Below are 17859 nucleotides of genomic sequence, written 5' to 3' on the forward strand. Positions count from 1 at the left end.
TGGGCACTGTGTGCCCCTACTGAGAATCCACATCTTAAAATTCTCCAGAGATAAATGGAAGGCCCAACTGGCCCAATAATGCTCCAACCTCCTCACTCCTGTTGATACCATCCCGACATTCAGAGGCTGAGACTCCTCACACTGTGAATGGCCGGATAAAACCCAAGACTGATGCCATCATGGTTTTAAGGAAAAGTCAGTGAGGGATAAGAATAAAATAGCAATTTCATCGCTTGAAGAATGGTTCTGGAAGCAATGAAGTCACATGTGACAGCTTAAAGGCTTCATGTTCTATATGGAAAGGATTCCTCTAGCTCAGACAATAGAAAGGAAAGAAATGATCCAGAGAGATGAGTATTTTTTTAACACACTAAGGAAAATATGGAAGAACACAGGAAATAAAAACATTATTTACGGGCTGGAGAGATGGCTCAGTGGTTGAGAGCATTGCCTGCTCTTCCAAAGGTCCTGAGTTCAATTCCCAGCAACCACATGGTGGCTCACAACCATCTGTAATGAGGTCTGGTGCCTGCTTCTGGCCTGCAGGCATACATGTAGAAATTGTATACGTAATAAATAAATAAATATTAAAAAAAACACATTATTTACATAAATACAAGGAACACTGTGTGATGGCAGACACATGAGACATAAGGAAGAGGGCATTGAGTCCTAAATGAACTCTAGACCCACCTAGAACTTTCCCCTTCAGTTTTACTGATGTGTACACAAGTTTCCAGGTCCTATGACACCCAACTGAGAATCACAAGGAGCAGACCAAGAAGCTAAATCTCCTGTGCTAACATCTCAAAATAAAATACAACAGAATGCTGATGCTGATGACAGAAAGACCACAGACACCAATAAAACCTGCTTATCTTCACTTTAATTCCCACAACAAGGACACGGATTGACTCCTCTGTGTAGATGAGAAGACTGAGGCCCAGGAAGGCCATGCTCCCTCTAATGGCACTAGGAGAGGCTCACAAGCTTTGTCACACTAATAGTGTGTGATAAAGAGCCTAGAAAGCAATGGAGCCATGTATTTCAGGAAGATTGGTGCCTTTAGCGTTCCCTCTGGTCTCAGCCTGACACGTTCAACAAGTTCTTCAGTTGGCCCCGAGGTAATCAATCCTTAGGGAAGGATCTGGACCCAACCAGCAGAGATTCAGACCCATATATAAGTCAGAAAGCCCAAGTACTGTTTCAGAAGGTCCTAAATTTCCATCAGATCAGGTTGTGGTTCACCGGGTTGTTGTTTGTTTGTTTCACTGTGCAACTAAATTGAAAGAAAGAAATAACAACTAGTTTCCTGGGCTGGAATAGAACTCAGCAGAAGAGTGCTGTCCTGGTGTACACAGGACCCAGAGCTGAGTATCACACTCCCGGGAGTGGGGAGTGCTAGCTACTTAGTAGCTATAAGAGCCAAGCAACTTAGTAAGTTTTTATGTCCAAACATGTCTAGCTATCTGAAAATATAAATAGGTGAAAACTGGAAGGAAATGAATGTGCTTGTTCTGTTTCTTATTGACACCAGGGGAGTGAAGGATGGACACCTCACAATGCCTCCAGCTTGGAGCTGGATGGCTACTGTCATCTCACCTCCTGTCCCACCCAGCTCATAGCTCCGCCTGCTATTGACAAGAAAAATACAGCTCTCACCTTAAAGGGAATAAGAGACAGCTTGTTCTGGAGCTACCTTGAGTGATCATGGTGGGGAACACAGATTTAGGCTACCCCAAATCCAGTGCTTCAGTGTGGAATCCGTTTCCTGGAGTTCTATAGATTTTACAGAACAACAACAACAAAAAAGGTCATAAATCAAGGTGAGTTTAAAATACATTGGTGGGCACATCAGAGAGGTAGGTAGAGCATGATGGAAGAAGCTTTTCTATAGCCGGAGACGCTATTTGATGGTGTTCTTAGCTTTGGGGTTGGTCGAAGTTAACAGTCTGCTAAGCAATTGGATTCCAAGAATTTGTGTCTATTAGTCACAGCACATTAGTTCCGACACAGAAGTGGGCAAGGAATGGCTATTCCGGGGACTAAAGCTAGCCCAGGATAATGGAATTAGCTGCTGGGACCTGCAATATTCCAGCCTCTCCACCTCACTGGGACTTCAATCAGCCATTCTTTGCGAGCATAGCTTCTTTTTTAGGAAATCTGGTTCATGTTGCGTATCAGAGCAACTGTTAAGCCTGCTTTGGAAAGACGTGACAGAGTCCAAAGTGGCACAAACTCGTGTTGAAATTGTCAGCCTACCTAGAGCTGTACTGAAAATATGTAACATTGTTGCCCTTAAAACCTAGGGTATCACCTGGCTGTGGTGGCTCGCCTTTAATTCCAGCACTCAGGAGGCAGAGGCAGGTGGATCTCTGTAAGTTCAAGCCCAGCCTGGTCTACAAGAGCTAGTTCCAGGACAGGCTCCAAAGCTAAAGAGAAATCCTCTCTCGAAAACCAAACAGACAAACAAAAACCTACAGTAGCTCTTGCTCCAGTAAACTTACCGTAGGAGGTTGGGGAAGTTTGGGAGCCAAACCATTCATTTCTCACACTGGGTTCCCAAGAGAACTGGGACATCAAATCGGAGTCAGTAAAGGAGAGGGCCTGGAGGTGACCCACCTACTGCCCGATGAGGTGCTCTCAATAGGACATTCCCTCCAGGTGCTGGCTCTGGGTGAGAATAACTTATCCTGTAGATGTCTCAAATTCCACCAGAAACAAAGTTACACTGAGCCAACACATCCATTTGTTACTCAACTTTTTCCTGCACATGCGAGTTCATATAGTAGATACTGTGTAATTACTTTATGCCTCGGTGATAATGGAGTATCTGCTGCGTGGCTCAAATCATTCCAGCTTTAGCCATCAAGAGATCTGATAATTGAGGCATTCCCATTGGTATGCAACAGATCTTCATAACTGTCGGAAGCCACCTCAGAAAGTTACTTAGCTAAAGTTTTACTCTTTCTTTAGGAGACTGTACTCACTTTAACAAGTAGTCAAGGGACTGTAACAACGTCACTCTTATTAGGAAGCTGGCATCCTCAGCACGCTAAAGTTTAATAAACTTAATAAACAGACACAGAGGGTTGAAGTCTAAAAGCTGGAGTGGCCAAGTTAAAATAAAATAAGCTGATTCATTTTACCACCCCGGACTCAATCTACACCATTCACTCACAGCACGTTCGCTCTCATTTTTAGCATCTGTGAAGTCCTGGTACACCTGAAAACCCTTTAATTGGCCCTAGCAATTGGGATTAAGTAGTCAGTGTGCGCCACCTGCTGGTAAAATCTGGAAAGCACCAGTATCTTAATAGGCAAGAGAGGTTCAGAAGTTGTTATCAGGGACTGGGGGCTGTGATAGGCCTGACCATGTCTTTGTTTGGAGGAACTTGTACTTTATTTAATACTTTGGGTTATGAAATCAGTGGAATGCTTTAATTGCTGCTTAATAGACCTTATATTAATAGTAGGAGCATGGAAGACAGAGGTGCTAAGGGTTATTTGAACTGCTGGGTGCTCACTCAAGAAGTTTCAGAGGTGAAGAATGTTAGCATGTAGCCTAGAGACTGGTCTTGTCATATTTTGGTGAACAAAGTGGCTGCTTTTTGCCCTTGTCTGAAGAGTCTGCCTGAGGTTAAAGAGAAGTTGTCAGAAGAAATCTCAAGACAGCCTAGTATAGACTCTGTTATGTGGTTGTTAGTGTTAACTCTAATGAAAATCTATAATGAAAAGGTACAAGCTGAGCCGGGTAAATTACAAAACGTAAATTTTGAGGAGCCAGAGAAGCAGGAAGTAGAATGGAGCTAAATCCTGTGTTCAAGGAGATAAACGGATTTAAACAAGGAAATAAAGGGCGTGGTGACCTTGGAGCAAGATTGGGGCTACGTTTCCAAATTGTAGAAAGAAACAAAGAAAAGCTTAGAGAAGGGTATAGTGGGGCACACCTTTAATACCTGCACTGAGAAGACAGATCTCGGGGTCTGAGGCAGCCTGGCCTAGAGATCCAGTTTCAGGACAGTCAAGCTCAGGAAGTGAAGGGCAGAGAACTGGTGAGGACAGAACTGAATAGAGAGGCCCTGTTCCAGTCCCAGGAAGCAGCAGAATTTGGCAGTTTAGGCCAAGTGGTTCTGGCTTGAGAGTTAAGGATAGAAAGAAAATGGGCTATGGAATTTGCCTCCATGCCTAAAGCCGGTGAGGCCAGGTATCATGGGTGTCCCTGAATGGGGGCCTAGTAGAGAGGCCATCGAATGAAGCCGTGAAGTTGAAGCCTGGGTTGCCTTGGAAAACCCAAGATGTTAGAAATGCCAGAGTTGTGGATACCTGCGGAGGAGTGCTGCTAACAGGGAGTGGAAGCGGAAGAGGAAGAAGGGTGTTGCAGTCAACAAAACTGAATGGAGTTGGAAGTCTGAGGAGCATTTTAACATCTGACATGGAGATGCAGTTTGGAGTTTGTCCAGCCTGTTTTGAGTCTTGCTTTGGCCCATGTATTTCCTCTCTATGCTCCCTTTCAAGTTTTTGGAATGGGAATGTACATCCCGTGTCATTGTATATTGAAAGTATGTGATGTTTTTTGATTTTGATTTTTACAGGTGATTGCAGTTAAGAGACTGCATGAATTTCAGGAGAGATTTTGAACTTTGGACTTTAAAACACTGTTGAGATTGTGAGAGACTATGAGACTTTTGAAGAGGGACTAAATGAATTGTACATTATATCGTTACAAGCTTATTGGGACCAGGGAGTAGAATGTGGTGGTTTGAATGCAATTGGCCCCATAATCTCACAGGGAGTGGACTAATAGGTGTGGCCTTGATGGAGTGGGTGTGGCCTTATTGGTGGAAGTGTGTCATTGTGGGGGAGGGCTTTGAGGTTTCCTATGCTCAGGATACCAGTGTCCCAGTTGACTTCCTGTTGCCTGCAAGATTGGCATTGATTTCGACCTTTGGCCTTCTCAGCCCCACCACCCCCACAGCACTTTGAAGACTATCCGTAAAGACTACATTAAGCTACCTGGGGATTCTTCCTGGGGTTGGCTCCCTTCCTTCCCACTCTGTATGCACTCATTTATCAGCATGGTTCACGGTTATGACGTCAGATTTACTCCGTGGCTCCAGAGACCTGTCCAGCAATATATGCCCATCACTGTAGTCTGGGTATTTTTTTTCCCTTTGTCCAGAGGTTTGGTACCTTCTGAAATGACAAGACCTCCAGACTCACCTTCATCTCCTGCTGTGCCATTAGATGACTGCTGTGTTTAGAAAGCAAGTTTCTGGGCTAAGGAGATGGCTCGGTGGTCAAGAGGGCTTTCTGTTCTTGCAGAGGACATGGGTTAGGTCCTCAGCATCCACGTGGCAGCCCGTAACTGTACCTCCAGTTCCAGAGGATCCAATGGCCTCTGTGGGCTCACCCCTGTACCCATGTGATACAGGAGCATCACATAAACTCATGCAGGCAAACACACCTAAGTAAAAAGGATAAATTTTTTTTTAAAAAAAATTTAAACTTTTACAAAAAGTCTCATCACCTTTGTCGCATCTAAATGTGACAAAGGCAGCAGAGGGGGTGGCGAATGCCCTGGGCATAAACCCCAGAATTAGCTAAACCAGACACTGCCAGCTCAGGCTCTCATCACAATCCCAGGTTAGGATGGCGAGGCTGCTGGTCCTCTGGAGCAAGTGCAGACAGATGCTGAACAGCTGCTTGTGTGCCAGACCGAGTTCCCTGACCAAGGCCACAGGCACAAAGCTGCTGCCATCACTGCATCTGTCAATCAACAAGGTCGCTATCTGACATGGAGGCAGCGGTCACATCAGAGCAAAGCGGCAGAGCGACTCTTAGTCGGTCCTGCTTGGGCTCCTCAGAAGGGCCAAGCCTGCAGCCCCCACCACTGTGCACACTGCCTGCATCTAGGTACAGCCCTTTTTTTTTTTTCATGTAATAATTCAGGCTCTAAGGCAGTGGTTCTCAATCTGCCTAATGCTGTGACTTTTCCTCCTGTTGTTGACCCCAACCATAAAATCATTTCACTGCTACTTCGTAACTGGAATTTTGCTCTGTAATGAATCATAATGTAAACATCTGATAGGCAGAATATCTGCTGTGCGACCCCCAAAGGAGTCCTGACCCACAGGATGAGAACCGCTGCTCTAACCGCAGTCTAACTTCCTAGCTCTCAGCCACTACAGATTCAAAAGCAGCAGCGCTCCTACAAGCCACGCTGGGTCTTTACAGTGACAAACTCCTTAGACTGTCCCAACCTTGTCATTCAAACCTCGCGAGCACCTCTGAAGCCAACACCCTCAAAGGTGTGCTTCAATTCAGCAGTGTGGGTCTCACGTAATAGAGAACCAGGCAATCTCACACTCAAAGCGGGGCTCTGTGAGCTGTCAGCTTTTTAATTACAACAAAAATACAATGTGCGCTATAATCTGAACCATGCCCTTGTTCTTAGACTCTTACATTAAGACTAAATCAGCTATACATACTACATCCTCCAGCAAAAATATTATAAATATTTTTCCTTCATCAATGTCAACTTGACAGGATTCGGGCTCACAAAAAAAACATCCTGAAACTTTTTATGGGTCAACTGAGAGATGAAGCTTACAAGTATGTACGCTTAAACCTTCTTCCCAGAAACCAAATCTAATAGGATCTCAGCCAAAAACAGCCGGTATCTTTGGAGGTGTTCTGTTTTTGTTTTTGAGACCGGGTCTTGGTGGTGTGGCCCTGGCTAGCTTGGAACTTTGTAAACCAGGCTGGCCTTGAACTCACAGAGAGCTCCCAGTGCAGGGATTAAAGGTGTGCACCACAAAGAACAGCTGACGTCTTAGCAGCTGAGAAACGCCTTAGTTTAACTAGAAGAAAGACTTAACTGAAAACAAAGGAGGCAGCAAGTAGAAATCTGTCGCTAATTTGATAAAACAGTGTCTCAAAAGCATTATCAGCCATTTCTTCACAGAGGACACACATTAAGATCTTTCACCCACGTGGAGACTACTCATATATGTATTTTAGCTGGTAATTCTTTTGCTAGCTTTTCAAAATGAAAATAAAGAGCCTAACTATAAAAACTCTTGTCTTTTGCAGTTATTTTATTTATTTTATTCACATTATTTTTTAAAAAAAAAATTCCATATTCCTTCCTACACAGCTGCATGTCAAAAAAAAAACACTGAACAGTTTGCTGAAATACATGTAGGAGAACAGATATTTGGCATAAAGCTTATTTAAATTTTTAACAAAACATTATTAATTCAGAGTTTTGAGGAATTTAATAAAATTTTCAGTGATGATTATTTCTGAAATGTACAAAATTTAAATATTATAAAAAGGTTAAATTAAAATATGAAAACTTTTTGCTTTTTCCTCCTCAGTAAAAATTCAGACAATATGTCATATCGAGAAAGTTCAAAAGGTCACAGTGGCCATCTCAGTCGTCCTCGGAATCGCTGTCCCTTCTCATGGGGACAGGGCCTCGCACTGAGGACAGCAACACATCTTTGATGGGCTTCTTGGGGTCCTCCTCCAGGTCTGTCTTGATTGCTCCCGACTCAGACAATTTCCACTCCAGCTCTGTGCGACAAAGAAAAAGCAAATCACACATGGCACCAGGTCTCCTCCAGGGGGTCCTCGCCCACAGCCCAGCAAGGCAATTTAAATTTTTCCTAACAGGTTAAAAAAAAAAAAAAATCAAAATTTGGTGACCATTTTAGTGCCACAGTTCTGAAGTACCAAATAGAAACTCTTAGAAAGGAAAACTTAAAACTGTTTCAGAGATGACCAAATGAAACATTGTATAAACTGGAACCTGTGTGAAAATTACAGTAAGATACAAAGAACAACATGGAAGCCATTGCTACAGTGTCTCAGCTGAGACATTTCCATGAAGCATTTAGAGTAAACACCTCTACAGCGTGGCAGAACCTAATAGTGAATCTATTCTCTTTTTAATATAATTTTAACTAACAAAAGGAAATTTTTAGCTTCATGTCTGATATCCTCTCCATTCAACTCAAAGCATTCGTGTTAATAAATAAATAAATAATACAAAGTAAAGACTAGGTGCCCAAGAACAAGATCCTGTATTTTAAATCCCACTCTTACAATCAGTGAAATGACCCCCACACAGCGGGAGCAAAATTAACTGACGTCAAAGATCCCAGATAGCTCGCCTTTCTTAATCAAATACTCCCACTACAACCAGTCTTCAGTTCCTCAAAATACGCTGAAGTCCTCCATGAAACAGAGTTTGAGTGGTAGTTGCCAGGGGCTGGAGATAAAACAAGATGGTCAAACGGAAAAACAAACAAACAAAAAAAAAAACCTTCCAATATAAAGTGGAAACGCTTTGGGAGCCTAAGGTATGGTGACCACAGTTAACAATGAACTACATACCTGAAAGATGCTTAGAAAGTATCTAAGCACCAATGAGCTCAACTGACTGCAATCTTGATGCTGTCTTCCTAATCTGAACATGTAGTACACCTTAATAACCTTAGCTTTTTTTTTTTAATGAGCCACACCTCAGCAATGCCAGGGGCAGTGTGCGCCACCAAGATGGTCATATATACCTGAGTATTTTTAGCTCCAGGTATTATGGTTGAATGTTGTGAACAGGCTCTTTAGAAGACAAAAGTAAGGCTTCTGACTCGACTCGAGAATGTATTTCTTTATATGTACACACACACATGTGCATTTAACTGCTGTTCACTTACAGGCATTGAATATGCAGAAGTACTAACTCGAGAACGTCCTTCTTTATATGTACACACACACACATACACGTGCACCAACAGTGCTGTTCACTTACAGGCACTGTATATGAAGATATACTAACCCTCAAGTAAGAACTTTTCTGGAAATAAAAATAGGAGCAGCAACTACACTGCTAGTTAGGCCTGGTGTGCCTCACCAGAACTGCTAGTTACACGTTATATGTTTCAGTAGAACTGCTAGTCACACATGGTTGTCTCACCAGAACTGCTAGTCACACATGGTTGTCTCACCAAAACTGCTAGTTACACGTGGTTGTCTCACCAGAACTGCTAGTCACACATGGTTGTCTCACCAAAACTGCTAGTTACACATGGTTGTCTCACCAGAACTGCTAGTTACACATGGCTGTCTCACCAGAACTGCTAGTTACACGTAGCTGTCTCACCAAAACTGCTAGTCACAGAGCTGATGCTGGCTTCAGTTGTCCCCTATAGTGGAGTCTGGAGCTGGGGCATTTAAGGGGACTAATGTCTTTCTCACAAGATTACACTGGTTCTCAAGAACGTGGAGAGGTGGCTCATTGGTTAAGAACACTGCAGTGCACTGGCTGCTCTTCCAAAGGACCCAGGTTCAATTCCCAGCACCCACATGGCAGCTCACAACTGTCTGTAACTCCAAGATCTGATACCCTCACACAGACATACATACAGGCAAAATACCAATGCATATAAAATAAGTAAATACTTAAAAAAAAAAAAAAAAGCTGGGCAGTGGTTGTGCACACCTTTAATCCCAGCACTCAGGAGGCAGAGGCAGGTGGATGTCTGTGGAATTCGAGGCCAGCCTGGTCTACAAAGCAAGTTCCAGGACAGCTAGGACTGTTTCACAGAAAAATCCTCAAAAAACCAAAACAAATAAACAAACAAACACAAAACCTACTGGGAGACAACTAAGACTACACATATAAGCAAGTATTATTAACATAAAACTAAATTAAAAACAAAAACTGTGATCTTAAGCTACATCTGAAAACAAAACCCTCAACTGGACGAATGAGATATATTTGATGCTACTATGAAGAAAAGGAGAGTGTTCAGTGTGCCTCCTCTCACCGAGAACAGCAGAGCCCAGCTCTGTTCCTCGTGATCCGGCTCAGCAATACAAAGGCAGGGGAGTGTCCCTGCCCACCTCTCACCACACCCTCACGCCGTCAAGAGCCCTCACCATCTATTGTCAGGTTCATGCCTCCGAACACCAGAGGACCAATGAACTGTGCCTTGATGTCGCCTCCCAGATAGACGAAGAGCGTGGGCAGGTTCCTGTCGGGGTAATTGGGTATGCAGGTCGTTGAAATGGCTTTGACGAACTTTACATCTGGAAACTTCCTGGCGAGTCCGCTCAAGTGCTGGTTTATCAGGGAACAGAGGGGAATCCTGGACACAGGAAGAGACAAGAGAGCAGCTGTGACCTCTGAGTAGACAGGGCAGCGCCAACTGGGCCTGCTACTGACATAGAAACCTCAGAAGGGCTCCCTGGGATGCTTGCTGCAGCAGAATGAATTCACAGTTCTCAAATAATCCACTCTAGTGTGTTCAGGGGAAGTGAGTAACTCCAAATTCAATTTAATTTAATAAGTCTGAGAAAACAGCTTTGATAGTTTTGAAAGCGGCCATGTCTTCCTGTAAGAGCCGTTTAGAAAACACTGAAGAGAACACACGATGTGACGTGTACAAAACAGGTCAGAAAGGATGTCCTGCCTTTAAGTGATTTCTAAACAAGCACTCCATGTGCAGGGGAAGGAAGAGCCTGTGTGACACCAGAGGCCACAACATCTCTCAGCAGTAATCTCAAGGTCACCCTGCCACCTGTAGGTCACTGTTCTCAGAATCTCTCAAATGCCAATTCCTCTACATGGAGGGATAATTTGAGTTGGGATTTTGTGCTTTTTGTTTTTTTTAAGAGTTGGGTCTTGCCATGTTACCCATGCTGCCCTTGAACCTGCTACGCAGCCCAGGCTAGTCTCGGACTCTGTCAGTCTTCTGGCCTCGGCCCCTTATGCTGGGAATGCCAGCGTGTACTACCCCAACTGGCAGAATTCTTTTTTTTAATAAAAGAAAGTCCTTGCTCTATGCTTTTAATAGACACACATTACTCACAAATATTAATTTAAAAGTCTTAAGATGGAAGCTGAGCGCATCTCGCCCCCTTCTGGTGTACTCAAACATCATCTCGGTGAGGTCCCCTCTGATCCAGTTGACAACTCTCTATCCCATGATCCACTTCCTCACCCTTCCAGTCTTGTTCCCTTTACTTCTGCTGCTACTGAAACACAGACTTCTGTCCGGCTGTGTTCCACTAACTGTCCATTTCCCACAACACCCAACACACAAAAACCACTCAGTAAACACAGGCTGCATTCACCTTACATCTTCCTCTAAAAAATATTCTATATGAAGAGGGCAAAAGGATCGGCTCTGCTGGTCAACACCTCTCAGTCAGGAAGGGTTGGGCCAATCAACCACAAAAACAGAGAACACAAGTTCAGGTAAAAAAAAAACACACAAACAGGCTAGAGAGATGGCTCAGCGGTTAAGAGCACTGACTGCTCTTCCAGAGGTCCAGTGTTCTATTCCCAGCACCCACTTGGCAGCTCACAACTGTCTGTGACTCCAGTTCCACAGGATCCAACTCCCTCACACAGACATATATGAAGGCAAAAAACACCAATGCATATAAAATAAATAAATAAAAAACCACACAAACAAAACATAAGAACAAAACCTTCCAATAGGCTAAGCCCCATACAGGCTGAAGAGAACATAAACCAACACTTTACAAACACATGGAGATCAGCTCACCCTTGCTTGTACAGGTGCAAGATCACCCACAAGCCATCGCCAGCTCTGGTAACTTCTTGAACATAATCCTTCCCTGAGATCTCTAAAACTTCTCCAAATTTGTTCTTCAGCTGAGTTGCTTTCCACTCGGCCAGCCTTTGCTGCCTGCACAACAGGAAGAACGCACTTAAATACACAGATGAACACGCGTACACACACACGCACACACACATGCACACACGTACACACACATGCACACACGCACGCACATCTTTCAGAAGAAAATCCCTGTGAGGCTGGTTGCCTTGCCTCACAGTAAAAGTCTAAGACCAGTTTGTTGAAATGTGCAATATTGTTAAAGTCTGTCTTGATGTTCAAAGGACACACGTTTTGGTTTCACACAGACGCCCATGCAGCCCCTGCGGATGGCACTAACCGGTACAGCTCAATAGCTCGTTCGTCCTCCTCGTTAAATTCATCCTCGTTCTCCTCCAGCTCTTCCAAAGTCATATCTTCATATGTTTTCACTGGATTTAGTTTCATTGACAGGAGCATAAAAATGAAAAGATGAATACACAGACATCTCAGCATCTTTGCTTTTCCCTTGTGTGAGTGCACACAACTCCTGAAGGCCCAGCCCACTGAGACAAGAACTAAGGTACTCTAGAAAGACAGAACTGCCTCCGCCCTTCTAAATGTCATGTTACCCTACAAAGATACAAACGGCAAGTTTCCCAGATTCAGGACAAGAGTCCTGTTGGCCTGAAGCTGCCTGCTCTGGTCTGCAGTGACATGTCATGGGCCGGATGTCCTAACACCCATGTCGCCTAGACTGTGTATTACACTGGCAAACCGTCCTGTGCTGTGTGTGCTCACTGCGAGGCTGGCTCTAGACGTGGGTTGTCTCGCACCCCATCTCAGACCTGAGCACCACTGCCTGGCTCTGGAAGCCTTCTCTCTCTCTCACACAGTACAGTGATCATCAGCAATTCTGCTGGCCCTCCTTCAAAACAGACAGCTCTGACCACTTATCCTCGCCTCCACCACCGCAGCAGCCAGTCCATGCTACTGCCATGTCCTGCCTGAGTTACTGCATTACTTTCAGACTGCTCTTCCCGTTGCCGTACCAGCCAGCCGTGCTATGCTCAGTAAGATGGCACTGTTAAATATAGGGTATGCCATTCTGCTTCAACCTCCAATAACCCCAGCTTGGCAAAAAAAATCTGGGCTCTTTACCAGGAGAGTCAGGTTCCAAGAGGGCGGGCTCTGGGAGGCTTTGTGAATTCTCCACTGCTTTCCCTGCTGAAGCCCCCCTCAAGGATTTTTCTAGATCCCGGCCAGCTTTCCACTTGCTGAAGCAGCTTCCCTCACCTCCTTCAGGTCTACCCAAACGTCTTCTCAGTGAGGTCCCCTCTGGCCCAGTTAAGACTTTCTATCCCACAGTCCAAACTTCCTCACCCTTCCTAGCCTCACTCCTTTCACCTCTACTGCTAATGAAATATAAAGACGGACTTTTGCCTGGCTATGTTCCACTAAATTGCCATTTCCCAGAACAACGCCCAATACACAAGAGTCATTCAGTAACTGTCATCTGGATTCACCTTACAGCATCTTCCTCTAAACAAGCGTTCATGTATGAACAGGGCAAAGGACCACCAGCTCTGCTGGTCAACATCTCTCAGGTGGGAAGTGTCCAACACCCTCCACCCCCGCCACCCCACCCCGCCAGGCACCTGTCTGCCATTAGGATGCCTTGGCCTTGCGGGAATTCTCATTCATAAGGTATCAGGCTCCTTTGGACCAATGCTGGGAGTATAGGATGTAGGTGGTAAGAACTTAGAGAAAATCCCTCTCTCTGATGCCATGTACTATCTCAACATCTTAAGCTTCCTCAAACTAAGTAAACTATTCTAAGTCAATAATCTTAACCAATCCACACATATTAATAAGGCACAGCCTCGAGAGAAGACAAACACTACGAACTTGAACAAACTTCTACGGCACTGTCCAAAGTAGGTCAGAACAGCAAGTCCTGTGCCCATGTGACAGATAAGGGCTGTGGGCTGCGGGGCTGCTTTCTCTTCGCTCTGGAGTTACCCATCTGGCTACCACCGGCAATGCTGATGCCAGGGCTCCGGCTCTGGCTCTTGCCCAGAAGGTCTTTATTATAGCAGTTGGTAGCTTGTTTCCAAAGCCAGACAGACACAGAACAAAAAAAGAAAGTAAGCATGCTCACCCACTGACTGCTGGAGGAGTGCCTGCTCCTCTTTTTCTGCTGCCTCCTTTTCCAGTTCCACCAGGCTCTCCTTCGGGGGCAGGATGCCCTTTTTGCGTAGGATGTCATTCCACTCGGTGTCTGCATTGGGGTCCTGGAACAGTAAAGACAAGGGCATGGTGAGGGCAAAGTCCAGGAGAGAAGTCACAACATGGGGTGGCAAACGGGAAAGGTGGCGAACGGGGAGGAACTCAAGCTAAATTACTCTGAGGCCTACTCCTGAGAGCATCGAAAGATCCCCTACCCTGCTGTAGTCTCCTGGAGGAGCCAGCTTTAGAGGAAAACTGAGGAAATGATGGGCAGATTGGCATCAACACTGAAACCAAGGCTTTCGCCTACTTTCTGTTTAGTATTTTCATTCATAACTTAAATTTTATTTAGAACTATGATAAATTTCTATGATATTATTCAAAGTGAATCTGACCATAAAGCCACATGGTCATTTGACAGACTTGGACTGTGGGGTTGTACGGTAACCTCTGAAGTCTCCTAGTCCTGAGGCCCGGGAAGCTGAGGACTCGAGATGCCTCCTGACTTTTCTGAGACCTCCACAGTGACATGATTCCTGCAATAAAGTTTAAGTGGCTACTTGCATTGTTTTTGGTTTGTTTGTTTTTTTTGTTTTTGTTTTCAACTTGAAACAAACTAGTCATACGAGAAGAGGGAACCTCAAAAGTCTCATCAGTCTAGCCTATAGACAAGTCTGGGGGGTAGGGACATGTTCTTGATTGATGACAGCTGTGAAGGGCCCGGTCCACTGTGGGCAGTGCCACCCCTATGCCAGAGGTCCTGAAATATATAAGAAAGCAAACTGAGAGCAACCCAAGCGGAACACGCCAGTAAGTAACATTACTCCAAAGCTGCTCCTCAAGCCTGCCTCGAGGTTCCTGTCTGAGTTCCTGCTGACTTCTTTCAATGACGAACCGTGACACGGGAGTGATAAGATGGAAAAGAAACAGAAAAACAACAACAACAAACCCTTTCTCCCTAAGTTGCTTTGGGTCACGTACAGCAGGTAAATTACTGATTTGGGCCGTAACTAAGAAGGATGTGTTAGTAGCCAGGATGCACACAGGAGCCACTACAGTCAAGGTGATGAGGTAGGCTGTGAACACGCACACACATGCTAACTAGATATTGTTATTAAGCCGTGTCAAGGGCAATGACAAACAGGTTGTTGGCCTAGAGCAGTGATTCTCAACCTGTGGGCTGCCACATATATGCAGATATTCTGCATATCAGATATTTACATTATGGTTTTTAACAGGAGCAAAGTTACAATTACAAAGCAGCAACAAAATGTTATGACTGGGAGTCACCACGACACAAGCCACTGTATTAAAGGGTCACAGCATTAAGAAGGTTGAGAATCACTGGCCTAGAATTAAAGGGTCCACATTTCACAGAGCAGACAGAGATGCTCTCTAGAGAGGAAGGACATTTAATTATTGCATGAGGGTGAAGAGGAATCAGCCAGAGTGAAAGACAAAAAAATAGCAAGCTTTGACTGAAGTGTGATTAACAAGCTTCCTTAGGAAATGTGAGGTTATATAGAAATAAGAAAGCAAATAAGAAACGACAGAGCTAAAATTCAACTACCGGCTGTGTTGGCTGGGTGTCTGTCAACTTGACTTGAGCTACAGTCATCTGAGAGGAGGGGCCCTCGAGTGATACGATGCCTCCAGAAGGCTGGGTTGTAAGCAGAGAAGCCTGTATACGGCATTTTCTTAACTAATGATTGATGGGGGAGGGCCCAGCTCACTGTGAGGTGGCACCGTCCCTGGGCTGGTGGTTGTGGGTTCTATAAGAAAGAAGACTGGGCAAGTCATGGGGAGCAAGTCAGTAAGCAGCCCACCTCCATGGCCTCTGCAAACCTCTGCAATACCTAACTACACTTGGGAGGCAAGAGTTGGCTCAGCTGAAGGTAAGTACCTAGCATTTAGTGTTAAACATAAGCCATCATGAGTGGCAGGGACAGCCTGTTCTCCAGATTTATCCTTTAGACCCCTAAAGTTTAGAGATTTCTCAGGAGCCGGTGGCAGGCGGATCTCTGTGAGTTCGAGGACAGCCTGGTCTACAAGAGCTAGTTCCAATACAGGTTCCAAAGCTACAGAAGATAAACCGGTCTCAAAAAACTAAAAAAGAAGTAGATCTGTTTCTACCTCAAACAAAAGTCTAAGGATCTAACTAGGTTCCTACTCCCTTAGGGAGATAACTATGAATCTCACCCAGGAGTAGTTTGCCTACAGAATGTTTTGGACTAGGCTGTGAACATTACTTGTCCTGTTCTGGCAATAGAATATTTAACTAAGAATGTAGCTCGTACTCCTTCAACTGGTCTGTTCATTTCCTTGTATCATGTCAATACAGTTTTTATCTTACTCCTACCTTTTGGGGTCAGGGTATTTAAGCAAATGGAAATTAAACACAGGCGACTTTCAGTAGTCACTGTAAGTCCCTCCCAACACTACCCTATGTTTCTGTCTCTTACTTCTCCTATATCTCTGTTCCTTCTGCCTAATAATTCTAACCCTCATGGTCCGACCCTGGAACTCTACGAACTACGAACTAGCCGCGGCATAAGTCACCCCAAAAAGGTGGCTTATGACAAGAAAGGGCACAAGAAGGATGACGCTTCCTTTTAGAAAGGTCAGAGAAGGTGAAGAGTGCCATTTTTAAGCAGGAACCCGAGGAAGAATCGACAATGCAGAAGAGTCCAGAGCACTTCCAGGACTTTCTCCTCACCTCCAGGGGTACCACACCTGGTTTGTGGCCACCTCTTCCAATCTCCAATGGGGGAGCCCACAACTGTTTGCCCCACCTACCCTCCATCAAGACTCCGCAGTTAAACGTAGGGACGTAAAAGGGCCAGGGCCTTGGACGGTGACAATTGTGGCTGTCACAGATTTTTGCTCTTAGAGGCTATTTCTGTGGCGTTTTCTAACATTTTTTGGACTTTTGTCAAATACTATCAGCAAATTCCAGGCCAAAACAGAAAAAACAAACAAACAACCCTCAGAGGTTCTGATTTTCTTCATTAACACTAGAAGTTAACACTAAAAGTTAACACTAGAAGTTGGTCCCGGGGTTCAGCTCTGGAAACCTGGAAGCACCCCCCAACAAAAATACTGACGTTAGATAGTCAGCTCTAGATGGCAGAAGAGTCGAGGCCTTCACCAGACCTGGAGGAGGACGACCCCAAGGTCAGAGGCCCCCAAAGGACAGAGATTTGCTTGGCCGGACACACCGAAGCAGGAGCACCCAGCCCGACTCTGGCGAGACTACACCCACCCTCTCGCAGTGCGCCTGCGCAGGCTTCTCTCGCGGCCTCGCCGCAGCCTGCCGAACTGGGTAATTCTGTAGACCTGCTTCCAGGTCTGGCGCGAGCCCCCCGAACCAAACGACCCTAGCCTTGGGGTTCCGACCACGCCAAGCTCACCTGCATCTTGCCTCCACTCACTCAGATCAACGCTCAGCGTGACAGGCCCTCGAGTCCTCTCCGCGCAGGCGCGGCACCGCCTCCCCTCGTCCTTCGCCCCGCCCCCAGAAGCGAAATGGATGAAGCCGAGGAAGTGAGGGCTTGGAGTCTGAGCCAGGACTTCTGACGACTGGGTGAAGGACTGGACGTGCCCCCGACGGGTGGGACTACGGGATTGACGTCATCCAGGGCTGATCCCAGGCGCTACCTTTTTAGGGAAAGCGGCTAGTGAATGGGGCTGGCCTAAGGAGGTTCCCATAGGTCCAGCAACTGCCCGGCAGCCAACCCTAACCTGTATAGACGTCTCTTCTCTAAGGACTGGTCAGAAACAATTGCCTTTCTGGGATCCAATGCTAGGATTAAAATTAACACCGGGTCATCTGGAAGTCACTCACCGTCTTTTCTGTGGTGGATGAGGTGAATTGCTCATAAGGTTGTTTACTGAGACCATATTGGCAGTTATCGCGGTAATCAGTGGGTCCATGGCCCATTCACTACTCACAAAAAGAAAAGACGCCGGTCATTTTATCTGGTTGAACGCCAGA

At 45.3% G+C, this 17859-nt stretch overlaps 1 protein-coding gene across 1 annotated transcript; it reads right to left on the bottom strand.

The window, feature by feature from the left end:
• Nucleotides 1-7080: 7080 nt before the first annotated feature.
• On the bottom strand, nt 7081-17422 carry Pdcl3 (phosducin like 3). Its single transcript, XM_041656045.1, has 6 exons — nt 17276-17422; nt 13798-13930; nt 11998-12088; nt 11583-11726; nt 9949-10157; nt 7081-7581 (listed from the first exon to the last, which is right to left on the bottom strand). The coding sequence occupies exons 1-6, from the start codon at nt 17279-17281 to the stop codon at nt 7439-7441; spliced, it is 726 nt and encodes a 241-aa protein (XP_041511979.1). The 5' UTR covers nt 17282-17422; the 3' UTR covers nt 7081-7438.
• Nucleotides 17423-17859: the final 437 nt, after the last annotated feature.

Source organism: Microtus oregoni, unplaced genomic scaffold (genome assembly GCF_018167655.1).
Source record: "Microtus oregoni isolate MIOR12 unplaced genomic scaffold, Mior012 000007F_ref0000211, whole genome shotgun sequence".
NCBI classification, from domain to species: Eukaryota; Metazoa; Chordata; class Mammalia; order Rodentia; family Cricetidae; genus Microtus; species Microtus oregoni.